Source organism: Aquarana catesbeiana, linkage group LG05 (genome assembly GCF_042186555.1).
Source record: "Aquarana catesbeiana isolate 2022-GZ linkage group LG05, ASM4218655v1, whole genome shotgun sequence".
Taxonomy (NCBI): Eukaryota; Metazoa; Chordata; class Amphibia; order Anura; family Ranidae; genus Aquarana; species Aquarana catesbeiana.
Window position 1 is genome coordinate 576,804,864 of NC_133328.1, and position 12,303 is coordinate 576,817,166.

Sequence of the window (12,303 nt, forward strand, 5' to 3'; positions counted from 1 at the left end):
GTTAAAAATGAATGAAAAATGAACACACATGGTGCGTTTTGCCACTATTGCAGTACGATTTGAGATCTCTGCCAGAATTGCATCATTTTTGCCCGAGATCCCAAAATGCCAGATGTGAACAGGGCCTCAAACTCTTGTAAATTAATTATGCTATGTCATTTTGTTACTAGCTACCCATTTAATGTATGTTGGTATTCAAATGTTGCAGTTGTGTTTAGTATCACCAATACACTATCTGCAGAGTGTTCATAGGAAAGCAGGGAGTTTGACATTGGAAAGTAATAATGTTCAGTGACATTGTTTTTTTTAAATTTGCCAAACATGATGCAGTGATCAATAAATATAACAGTAGTTGATGTATTTATGCATCTTATATTCACAATTCTTATTGTTGAGTTGTTGATGCAAGTCCTTACAGTTCTTTTGCAGGGTGGTCATTTATATTAGTCTTATGGCTATATGTTAAAGATGCAAGCTTTCAGAACATGTTAGGTGTCATTTGTGGACAAGTAAACTTAAAAAAGAAGTTCAGGAATGCAAAAAAAAAAAAAAAAAAAAAACCTTTATACTCACCTAGGTGGATGCAGCATTGGTCCGATGGTACATCTGTCCCCAGCCGCTTCTAAGACCAAGAATTGAACGATAAAAGACCACTGATCGCTCGGTTCTCAGTCTTCAGCGAGTTGAACAAGAAAACACTGACGGCTCAGAAGGACCCCCTGTACTAGCTATCTGATATTAGTACAGCGACCTCCCCTGCTGTGCTATTGTGTTCTGACAGGGGTTGCGCCCCTCCCATTGGTAAAACACTCCAGTCAGTGCTCCCAGCCATTGGCTGAATGTGCTGATCAGCAGACCTTTTTCGGTCATGGCCCTTCGACAGAAGCCAGCCTGGCTGCAGTACACTAAGGCCGAATGCTGCCCGACATTCAGCCCATGTGTACTAGGCTTAACTCTGTCCAAAATGGGGGAAAAAAAAGGTTTTCCTTTTAGTTTTGCTTTAAGTTTAAAAGATTTTTTTTTTGTGAAACCTTGGTGAAAAAAAAAAGAAAATGTGTGATCTCAGCTACAGCTAATGAAGAGAAAGGAACGTCAACATTGATGCTAAATTCTGTACACAATGTTTCAACACCCCGTTCTCCAATATTGCATTTGCTAGTTTGGAGAAGCAAGCTATAAGTAGAGTTCTTGTGTTTTGGTTTTCTTAGCCTTTGATGTATCCCACAGTAGTGATTTTGTTGAGTTCACTGTTTTTGAACATGAATAAAGCAGTTTGGTTTGCGTGCCCTGGGTGTTATTTATTTCTTTACACTAACTGTAGCTCTCTGCCGCTGACACTTCTGCCAAACTATAGACACCTGCAGAAATGCAAATAGTGCTATTTTAAACACTATGGGAATGTTTTGGAATTAGGACTGTTTGAGCATGAATCCAATTTGTCTGATGTTGGTAATTAAAAAAAAAAAAAAAAAAAGCAACAGAACTGAAATGATTGTGTTACTGTCCAATCGAATGAATATTAAAGCATATTACAATTCAACAGGCTAGTACATTTGCAGCTTTCTTTTATTAGGTGTGAAATCCAAGAATGCGCTGCCAACTCTGGAGGGTTCTCTCCAGAATGTCGAACTGAAATTCTGCAGCACATCATTGGTCAAATGTGTCTCCGGGACCCTGGGATCAATAAAAATTTGTGCCAAAGCCCCAGGTATGTGCAGCTGGACCATATAAAACTTTATTGCCTGTATAGGAGAATTGGCCTTACTTTTTACAAGGAGAGTTACTGAAACAAGAATTTATTCATTGTTCCTATGAATCTGATTTTTTTCCTGGGTATTTTTAATTTTTTCTTATGCCAGTATAATGCATTTAGACCACTAGAGATTGTTTATAAAACAGGGCTCTTGATCATACAAGTAACATTGACTGTTGTGGAATTATTTATAAAAGTCTTTGGTTTATAAATCCCTATTTATATGTGGTGGAATGTGCAGTGATTACTAATCCATTGTTCTTTAAGTGCACATTGGCAAGAACTACAGGTGGTTCTCTCTAATGTGTTGAAGACAAGCCCACCACAGTGTTTTGAGATATCTTTACCATAAACTGTGAATTGTTATGCATCCTTAGTCCCTGTTCACATCTTTGCAATTTGTCGCACAGCAGGAGGAATCCCATTATTGTCCATGCGGACAGTTGACACCTATGCAGTGGTCCCCTGTGCAACTTGGTAAAAAGTGCAGAAGCTTCTTTTGGGATGACATAGGGCTTCTAAATGAGGAAAAAAAGATTCCTTTATCCACATTATGTAGCTCGAATGAACTAGTCTTCTGCTATGGCTATTGCATTCTGAAAGCTGCCACTAGTGGCTGTTAAAGTATCTGAACCATGGCTGCATCCAATTGGATACAGCCGCTGTTCTGTTGAAAATTTTCCATCTGGCTCCTTTAATTTTTCAGTTAAAGAATGCAGGTCTGCGAGAGTGACGACAAGACAATCCACGGAGAAATATTGGCCAATTTATCGGGAACAGGACAAAATTTACATGTGCACGGCCGGGAGGTTGCACTTATCCTCTTTGCCCATTTCTCCTGACCTAACTTAATCTACCCTCCCCCACCACCGATGCACACATTACTAAGTCTGAAAACCACGGTCTCTAGCATTTGTTCACATGGGTGTACTGATGTGTACACATGTGTGAGGGCCGTGTTTACGCGCACAGGGTTATACAAGTTTTTGGTGCATCCCCATGCTGGCAGCCCCATTCATGTCAATTGTGATGCAGTGGCTGCACAGACACAGCTGCTCGTAAATTGACAGCTGTGCGGGTGCAGGTCTCCAAATGTGTGCAAACAGGCCCTCACGCGGGCAAACGCTTAAATATGCCTCTGTGTCCATCCAGCCCTGTAATCTTTTTGTTCTGGCAATTTACAGTTGTTCTGGCCTGCCCATTACAGCCACTTTGATCTCCCTTCATCTTCTACCTCACGACACAGCCCCATTGAAATCCATTGAGCTGTAATGTGCAGGTGCAGTCAGGACAGTGGGACTTGCGGCGCTAGATGTAAACAAACACCGAGGGCCGACGCCATCAGATCAAGGTAAGAATGAAACTGGGGTGGGAGGGTGGATAAGGTTAGGTCTGGGGAAAGGGACAAAAATAATTTGAGAAGATTCCACAGCATCAAAAAACCCACAAAAATGCAACATACAAACTTCTTTCAGACAATATTAAAGTGTATGTATAGCAATACATTTTTTTGACAGTGTGGGAAAGGCATGGCATCCCTATGAAGTTGCTATTGCTGTTTGTGTCCCCAATTGGTTAGATCCATCTTCTTTTTTGTTCCTATGGCTTTAATCATTGGGACAGAGAGCGATAGAAACCAAAATTTTACACTTTTTGCCAAACAGGAGTTCAGGATAAATCTTCCAGCGGGACATTTGTTTCAAAGACAACTGTCTAAGATGGGCATTCCCCTCACTATGGAGACGTTCTTCTCACTTCCTGGTTTTTTTTCTAGGTTAGGAAGTTAAAGGCATAGTTCAACTGCCAATGCAGGTAATGGGTATCTGTAGATAAAACCAAACCGTGCAGCTCTAATAATAGTTATATAAGTTATATAATGCCCTTGGCATATGGGTAGGCCATATACATACCTCATGAAGCCTGACTGGAAAACTGCCGGGAAGTTGCCAGGAGATTGCCAAGAGAGGCCTAGACATTACTCTTCACCTACATCATCACAGGAGTGAGCTCTTTCTCTGATTCATACCTCCTCACATGCAGTAGCTTTGAGGTCAGCATTTGAGAGCCCACGCTTGTGATGGAAAAGGTGGACAGTAATAGCTAAGCTTGTCTTAGCAATGTCCTGGGAGGTCTCCAGTTCCCAGATAAATATATGGGCTGCCATTGCTGATACCCTTATTAAAATGCTAGTGGTCTGCTCACCCCCGGCATGAGCACTTTGAGTCACTGACTTGGAACAAGTATAATAGCCAGCAAAATCAAAAACTCTTCATTGTATACTTATATGCAGTGACTTTTAAAGTTTTAAAGTCAGAGGATAAATATGGCTGCCAATCTACTGGCATTTTGACCAGATTAGCAGCGGTAACTTCAGTATTTCTCATAACAAATTTTTTTAAGATTATTGATCTTTTCTTCTGGCCTACGGGAGAAAACTGTGCTACTTCTACCAGAGTTGCTAATATATCAATGACCACTTTAATCAATGAAACTATGACAGAGTTAGTGGTGCAAATGTTTTCCAATTTATTTTCATAGACGATAATACATTGGAGCAGTGCCAGGATGATAAACCCATGACTGATTTTGGACTTGCAAATACAATGGAGCCAGGAATATTATCTGGAAAGGGAATGTCACCGCCTGAGTTTTTATGAGCTCAGTAAAATCTTGACTATATTTCCGATTTTAATTCTCTATGAAATTGAATAGCACATTTTGAGCCCAAGAGGATCATTTACACATAAGCTGCTTTCATTAAACCTGTTTAATAAACTGCTCGCTTTTTACCCGTCTGCAAAATATTACATGTACTTGTCACAACAACACAAATAAGTTCCTTTTCATTTTTTCATGAACTGTTTTTTTTAACACAAAGGCTATTATTGATAGGCAAAAAAAAAAAAAAAAAAAAAAATATATATATATATATATATATATATATATGTGTTCACTATATTACCAAAAGTATTGTGACACCTTTACATGCACATGGACTTAAATGCCATCCCAGTTTTAGTCCGTAGGATTCAGTATTGAGTTGGCCCACCCTATAAGCTATAGCTTATAGTTTCAAGTCTTCTGGGAAGGCTGTCCTCAAGGTTTAGGAGTGCGTCTATGGGAATGTTTGACCATTCTTCCAGAAGCTCATTTGGGAGGTCGGGCTCTGATGTGGACGAGAAGGCCTGGCTCGCAGTCTCCGCTCAAATTCATCCCAAAGGTGTTCTGTTGGGTTGAGGTCGGGACTCTGTGCAGGTCAGTCAAGTTTCTTCACCTCAAACTCGCTCATCCATGTCTTTATGGACCTTTGGGGTGGAGCAACTTGACTGGCCTCCACAGAGTCCTGACCTCAACCCAATAGAACACCTTTGGGATGAATTAGAGCTGAGACTGCGAGCCAGGCTTTCTCATCCAACATCAGTGCCTGACCTCACAAATGCGCTTCTGGAAGAATGATCAAAAAAAATCCTATAGACACACTTCTAAACCTTGTGGACAGCCTTCCCAGAAGAGTTGAAGCTGTTATAACTGCAAATGGTGGGCTAACTCAGTATTAAACCCTACAGCGGGTAGGAAACCCGGCTATCCAGCTGTGGTGAAACTACAAATCCCATCATGCCTCTGCCGCTAGTAGTCATGCTTGTGTTTGTCAGGGACTTGTGGTTTCAAAACAGCTGGAGGGGCCGAGGTTGCCTTCCCCTGCCCTACGGACCAAGAATGGGATGCCATTAAAGTGGTTTTAAGGGCAGACATTTTTTTTTTATCTTAATACATTCTGTGCATTAAGATAAAAAAACCTTCTGTGTGCCACAGCCCCACTAATGCTTACTTGAGCCCCATCTCTTTCTAGCGAGAGACTCGGCTGCCTGGGACTCTCATTCCTGATTGGCTGACACACAGCAGCCTAAGACTGGGATGCCATTAAAGTTCATGTGCATGTAAAGGCAGGCGTCACAATACTTTTGGTAATAGTGTGTGTGTGTGTGTGTGTGTGTGTGTGTGTGTGTGTGTATATATATATATATATATATATATATATATATATATATAGATTATATATTATAGATTTTATATATATATATATATATATGATATATAGATAGATATAGACATAGATATATATCTATATATAGATATTAAAAGAAGGAAGAAAACCTAGCCCTACCCCACTCCTCCTATCTCAGCGCTATGGAGTAACTGATACCTAAAACACAGGAAATGACATAGATAGAAGCTAAAAAAATGATATAAAAAATAGATTAAATAAAATAGAAGATTTCTCAATCAGCAGCCACTTAAAATAATTTATACTTATAGACAATCGATGCAAAAACTGAAACTGTGAAACAGTGGCAAATATACATCAAAGCGGCGCTCCCGTCAGTTAATGAATAACCGGCTGTCTGGTATATGGTAACTACCACACATGTAAAAAATAAAGGTAAAAGAGGTAAGAGAATGGATAATGGTAAGGAAACAGTCTCTAGTGGACACAGATGGGATACACAGCTGATAATTGATAAGTGCATCTTTCACCAAAAATTCTTCCACCTCGTGCTCCCCCAAGTTAGTTTTTGTCTTTTCTCTCCATACGAATCAATGTGGGAATGCATATCAACTTAATATCATATGTGTTGGGGTTTAAAGGGGTTAGGTGGCAACTCTACTTGCAGTCAACCTCCCTCCTACCTGCATTGGAACTTTTCCTAAGTTGATATGCATTCCCACATTGACTTGTATGGAGAGAAAAGACAAAAACTAACTTGTAAACTTGGTGAAACGGAGCTAGACTATGTGGAGTCTCTTTTTCCATGTCCCTGGATTTCAGAGGATCCTATAAAGATATCCGGATTTAATACACCGCAGGATGCGGACAGAGGCCTGATAACCTTCGGGTTCTGGTGAGTTTAACCCCTTGGGGGGGTGTGGAGCATGTGGTGGAAGAATTTTTGGTGAAAGGTGCACTCATCAATTATCAGCTGTGTATCCCATCTGTGTCCACTAGAGACTTACCATTATCCATTCTCTTACCTGTTTTACCTTTATTTTTTTTTACCTATGTGGTAGTTACCATCTACCAGCCAGCCGGTTATTCATTAACTGACAGGAGCGCCGCTTTGATGTATATTTGTATACACAGATATATGCACACATTTTTCTATAGGCACTACATGCATTTTCGTTTTATAACATCAGCAATGTAAAAACAATAGTTTTATTTGACAATCCAATATAGAGTTATTTATAAAATCTACTTTCATGTTGTTGCCTGTCCGCTAGCCTTCTCTTTCCACAACTTTCTGGATTCCCTGCATATGTTGCAACTTCTCCTCTGTTGTTTACTTTGATTTCTAAGGACTACATATCCCATGGTACCTTCCTGCCTGCAAGCAGTGAAGCAGTAATTCCTGTACGTACTCTGCCTTCTTAAATTCCTCTTAGCACATCTGTAGTTCAGAAGGCAGGTTCTGTGATGTGTAACACAGCAGTGCCTACTCACTGAGAAACAGCAAAAATGTGTAACAGAATTCAAGGATGTAAATGTGTGGGGACCTTCATAAAGTAAGAATACAAACTTAAAGCTTGCTCAAACTGATAGGAATTCACCATAAAAATTTATATATGACATCAAATTTTGACCATAAATGTACTTTAAAGGAGTTGTAAAGTCAGAAGGTTTTTTTATCCTTATCTATGCATTAATATAAACAGCCTTCTGTGTGTAGCAGCCACCCCATCACCTCCTAATACTTACCTGAGCCCCATCTCTGCTCTGTCCAGTGATGTCCACGAGTGTTTTGGCCGTTCAAGACTCTATCTCCTGATTGGCTGAGCCATTGGCTCCTACTGCTGTCACTCAAAGCCAGGCAGCTAATCAGGAGGCACTGAACATGAGGGAGGGTCAGGAGCACCGAAGAGGGACCCCAGAAGAGGAGGATCCAGGCTGCTATGTGCATATTCACTGCACAGAGCAGATAAGTAGAACATGTTTGTTTATTTTTATTTAAAAAAAAAAAAGACATTCCAATAATTTTAAGTAACTGAAGCGGTTTTCATTTCTATAGTTAAAGTGAGAATAAAGATAAATCTTTTTTTTTCTTAAATATCAAACACATTATACTTACCTGCTCTGTGCAAGGGTTTTGCACAGAACAGCCCTGATTTTCTTCTCTGGTTCTCTGGTACATGCCGGCGCTCTGGATCCTTCTCTTCTCCAAGTGCCCTCATAGCAAGCCGCTTGCTAAGGGGGCACTCGTGCATGCTTGCTCCTGCGCCCTGCTCTGTGTGTCCATAAGAAACATAGAACAGGGCTTGGCCCCACTCCCTCCTCACTTGCTGAGATTGACAGCAGCGGGCGCCATTCTCTTTCAGCTAATGAGAAGGCAGAGACCCAGGAGAACAGCTGATCTCGTGCACATCACTGGATCGTGATCGGGCTCGAGTAAGTATTTGGGGAGAAGGGGGGGATCTTAGGGGGAGCTGCATACTGAAGGTTTTTACCTTCATACATAAAATACATAAAGGTAAAATAGCTTCAGCCTTTAGAACCACTTTAAATAGCAATCGAAAAAAGCTTACATCAAGCTGTCATAATGGATACATATAGGCTGTGACTTCTATATGGAAAACATATACATGTGGATTCTTGCCAATTATATTTTAATTTTCATAATGTAAGAATCCAATCACAATGCACAATAGATTGTTCCATTATTGAAATAGCTTGTTGTTAATGTAACTCTTGGGGGGGAAAGTAAAAGCAAAACATGTAGAATCACCATAAAACAAAAGAGGTTCCTTTGGTGGTCACATGTTTGTCTGACCTCCTTCTGATTTCTTCAGTTTGATTTAGGTCTCTTAGCAAAAATGCCAAGGCTTGTTCCATTGTAACACAGGATTATCCAGCTATTCGAATGTAGTCACTCTGCCCTGTGAGAAGGCACTGCTTGTGTCACACATTTCACAGAGCCTGCCTTATGAACTACAGAGGTGCTGAGAGGAGGAGGAGTTTCAGCCGGTGGAGTCGGTACAGGATTCATGGCATGCAGGCAGTAATGTACCATGGGATATGTAGTCCTTAGAAGTTTTAAGTTAACAGCAGAATACAAGCTGCAAAGCATACAGGAAGTTGTTGAAAGAGATGTTCAGCAGACAGGCAGCAGTCCCAACATGAAAGGAGATTTTTTTAAGTAAGCTTATATTGGGTTGCTATAGCATTGCTGATGAAGGTTTAGAACCACTGTCTCCCCCAAGCCCCACCACCACCACCACATTGGGGACAAGTCCACGAATGTCCTGCCTGGTCACTAGGACAGAAAATAAGCACATATCTTTACAACAGTAAAGCCCCATACACACGGGCCGAATGTCGGGAGACAGCGGCCGGTTCAAACAAAAACGGCCAACATGAGGCCCATGTGTATGCCAGCTGCTGGAAAAAAAGCAGCCGACCGACTCCCAATCAGCGCTCTCAGCCAGTGGCAGAGAGCGCTGATCGGAGTGTTCTGGCGGGGGGGCCGTTCCCCTGTCAGAACACAACAGCTCAGCTGGGGGAGATCGCTGAACTAACCTCCATTGGTTTGTACAGTGTCTCTGACTGAAGCTGTCAGGTTTTTTTTTTCACGCAACCTGCGGGGTTGCACAAAGTAAACTGTTCGTATGTACCTGGCTTTACACAAAAAGCAATAAAAACGTAAGAGGTTTTAAAACGTCTCTATCATGATTTAAAAAGAGATTTGACCATAGTTCTACTTTAGACTTTGCCAGTTGATGCCCAATTGTTGTCAGTGATGTGACATCATTTATCATTCTCAACAGCAAAACAAACAAAAGTGGAGGAGATCTGAACTGAAAAGTAGTGTAATGGTTCTAGGTCTTCATAGGGAAGCATAGTGACATGTACAGGCTATGACCCACTGTCTATAAAAACAACTGCTAAACCAATACACCAATAATGTTTGAGAATTTAGGATAGGAGAATTTAGAATTTATAAAATATATTTTATATACATAGTGCATGTATAATATGTTTGTGTATTTTCCAAAAGGCGATGCTGGGAAGGAGAAGCTAATCCCCTTGATTCAGGGACCTTCTGACACTAAAGACCTGCACAGGAGCAAGTGGCTGAAAGAGACCAGAAAACCTGAGTCTATACTTGGTCCAGATCTGATTGCCTTTACAGTCCAGGTTCCAGAGCAGATGGACTACTGCCACAGCTCTGGTAAGTGTAAAACCTCGACAACGCTGCGATCATATTACATCCTGTTACTGTCTGCCACTCCCCTGGGAGATTTAATACAAAATGTGCCAAGTGGCAATGTATATCTGTTTCACATACATTGCTGCAGTATTGCTTCCCCATCCTTTGGAGAAGTGTGTGTGTTTTTTTTTTTTCACTTTTAAATGTTTCTTAAGCTCTTATAAGCTTGGCCTATTGGTTACTGTTTGTGTTTTAGCACTTCTGAATTTTCTATGTCACTGGCTTAGGTGTGACCAGAGCTGGTTGTGTTTGTTTTACAGAAATAGTTTCCTGCTCTTAGCTTTGGTTTGTAATATGGAAAACAATGATGAACAAAAAAAATACAGCTTTTGTTTTTAAATTGTAATTTTATGTTATATATACACTCTGCCTTATGCAGGAAATTCTATGTGTGATATTATGTTTTATACACTTTATGCACAAATCTTGGCTTTTTACTATTCTCCACTTTATATAGCCATTTTATGTACCACAGTTGTTTAGGCCACATCCACAAGGCCATCATGCCCGTCCTCTGTGATATTACCTATCTTTTTTTTTTTTTGTTTTGTTTTTTCTTCCCTTTAATGCTCTTGTTTATCTCTCTGTAGGGTATCATACCAAAAATCGAATACCTTTTAATAAGGTAACAATAGAATTTCATACAAAGACTCTTCCCATCAGATACGCTGGGTCCTTATGTTGTAGCCTAATAAATTATGCCAACGTTAAAAAATAGAACCCAGATAAAAGGAGGAAATCTGGTGAAAAATCACGCACTTAAAATGTCTTTTAAAATTGTTATTACTTTCCATACCCTTTATATATAAACAAATATTCTCTCCCCCTTACATAACATCAAAATAGACAATTGTCATAGTTTTCTGAGGAGACTCATATCAGTTATCAAAGTAGAACTACAGTAAAACCTTTGTTTGAGAGTAACTTGGTTTGAGAGCGTTTTGCAAGACGAGCACAATTTTTTAATACATTTGACTTGACTATACAAGCGATGTCTTGATATAAGAGTAGCGTCATGTCACAACTGAATATAAAAGAGAAGAGAGGCGCCTCTAAGTGTAGCAATATGGTTACATTTAATGAAGGTACAACATTTAGCAAGTCAAATGGTTGATTATTAAAACAGGCACATCTAAGTATGCAGGCATCCGGGGTAAAGCTGTCCACATAGACCATCCCTTGCACCGCCATTGGTGTCATCCCTTCCATGCTGTGCTCCACGAAACGGTTCAAGCCTCACTTTCAGATCGCTTTTACTGCAGGGTAGTCTTCCCAGTCATGATTGTAGACTGACAGCGGTGAGAGCCGGCGGTGCGGGGGATGGTCTATGCGGACAGCTTTACCTTGGATGCCTGCATACTTAGATGTGCCTGTTTTAATCATCAACCATGTGAGTTGCTAAATGTTGTACCTTCAATAAATTGATACCCTTAGAGGTGCCTCTCTTCTCTTTTATACTATGTAGCTCCTGCTGGATTTTGCTTCTAATCCCCTTTGTGGATGGACATTTTATGGTTACATAACTTATCACATTGCCATAATCTTTTTAGATGGACTATAAACTGAAGGACTTATGAATAAATAGTTGTGGAATGAATCATCTGCGTTTCCATTATTTCTTATAGAGAAATTCGCTTTGATATACAAGTGCTTTAGATTACAAGCATGCTTCCAGAACTGATTATGCTCGCAATCCAAGGTTTTACTGTATAGGCAAAAGGTTTATTTCATTTTGGATAGAACAAGGGAGGGTTATAACCCCTGTCAGCTTTTTTTTTCACAATCTATGTCCCATAGTCAAACAGGTAGTGAGAGGAAATCCCTGCAAATTAAGGGAATTCCTTGGGGACCTCCAGGTCACCAGAACTAGTGTCCCCATTGGAAGATTTCCCCTCTATTATTATTCTGGGGACAGCTCAAAATTTGGGATTTTCTTTTACTTTCAAAGCTAATGGTAAACAGAACACATGGAGAAGGTGAATTTTCTTCGAGGGGCACAGACAGCAATAAAAACTGACAAACACTCTACTCCTTCTGCGCTCCAAAACTAGAAAAAAGTTTTTCCTTTAGTTATACTTTAATACTTATGCTTTAATTCAGCTATAAATGAGTGATACTTGTTAACTCATTTATGGTTTAATAACTGATGTAAACATCCCAGGAGAATTATGACAAACATGTATGTATGTATAAAAGGTTTTTAAATTAATAACATTTATCAGGAAATTTGAATACTTGATATTTCCTCCCTTTTTGTTTGCATTCTATATATCTGCATTATGAGGAAAC

The 12,303-nt window shown here is 40.0% G+C and overlaps 1 protein-coding gene across 1 annotated transcript in view; it reads left to right on the forward strand.

Moving 5' to 3' along the window:
- The window catches only part of VPS13B (vacuolar protein sorting 13 homolog B), a 1,301,055-nt gene that overhangs the window by 391,117 nt on the left and 897,635 nt on the right, over positions 1-12,303 (forward strand). Inside the window, exons 8-9 of the mRNA XM_073632833.1 lie at positions 1,549-1,708; positions 9,802-9,975. Of these exons, the coding sequence (XP_073488934.1) occupies positions 1,549-1,708; positions 9,802-9,975 (334 nt within the window). The remainder of the gene's footprint in view (positions 1-1,548; positions 1,709-9,801; positions 9,976-12,303) is intronic.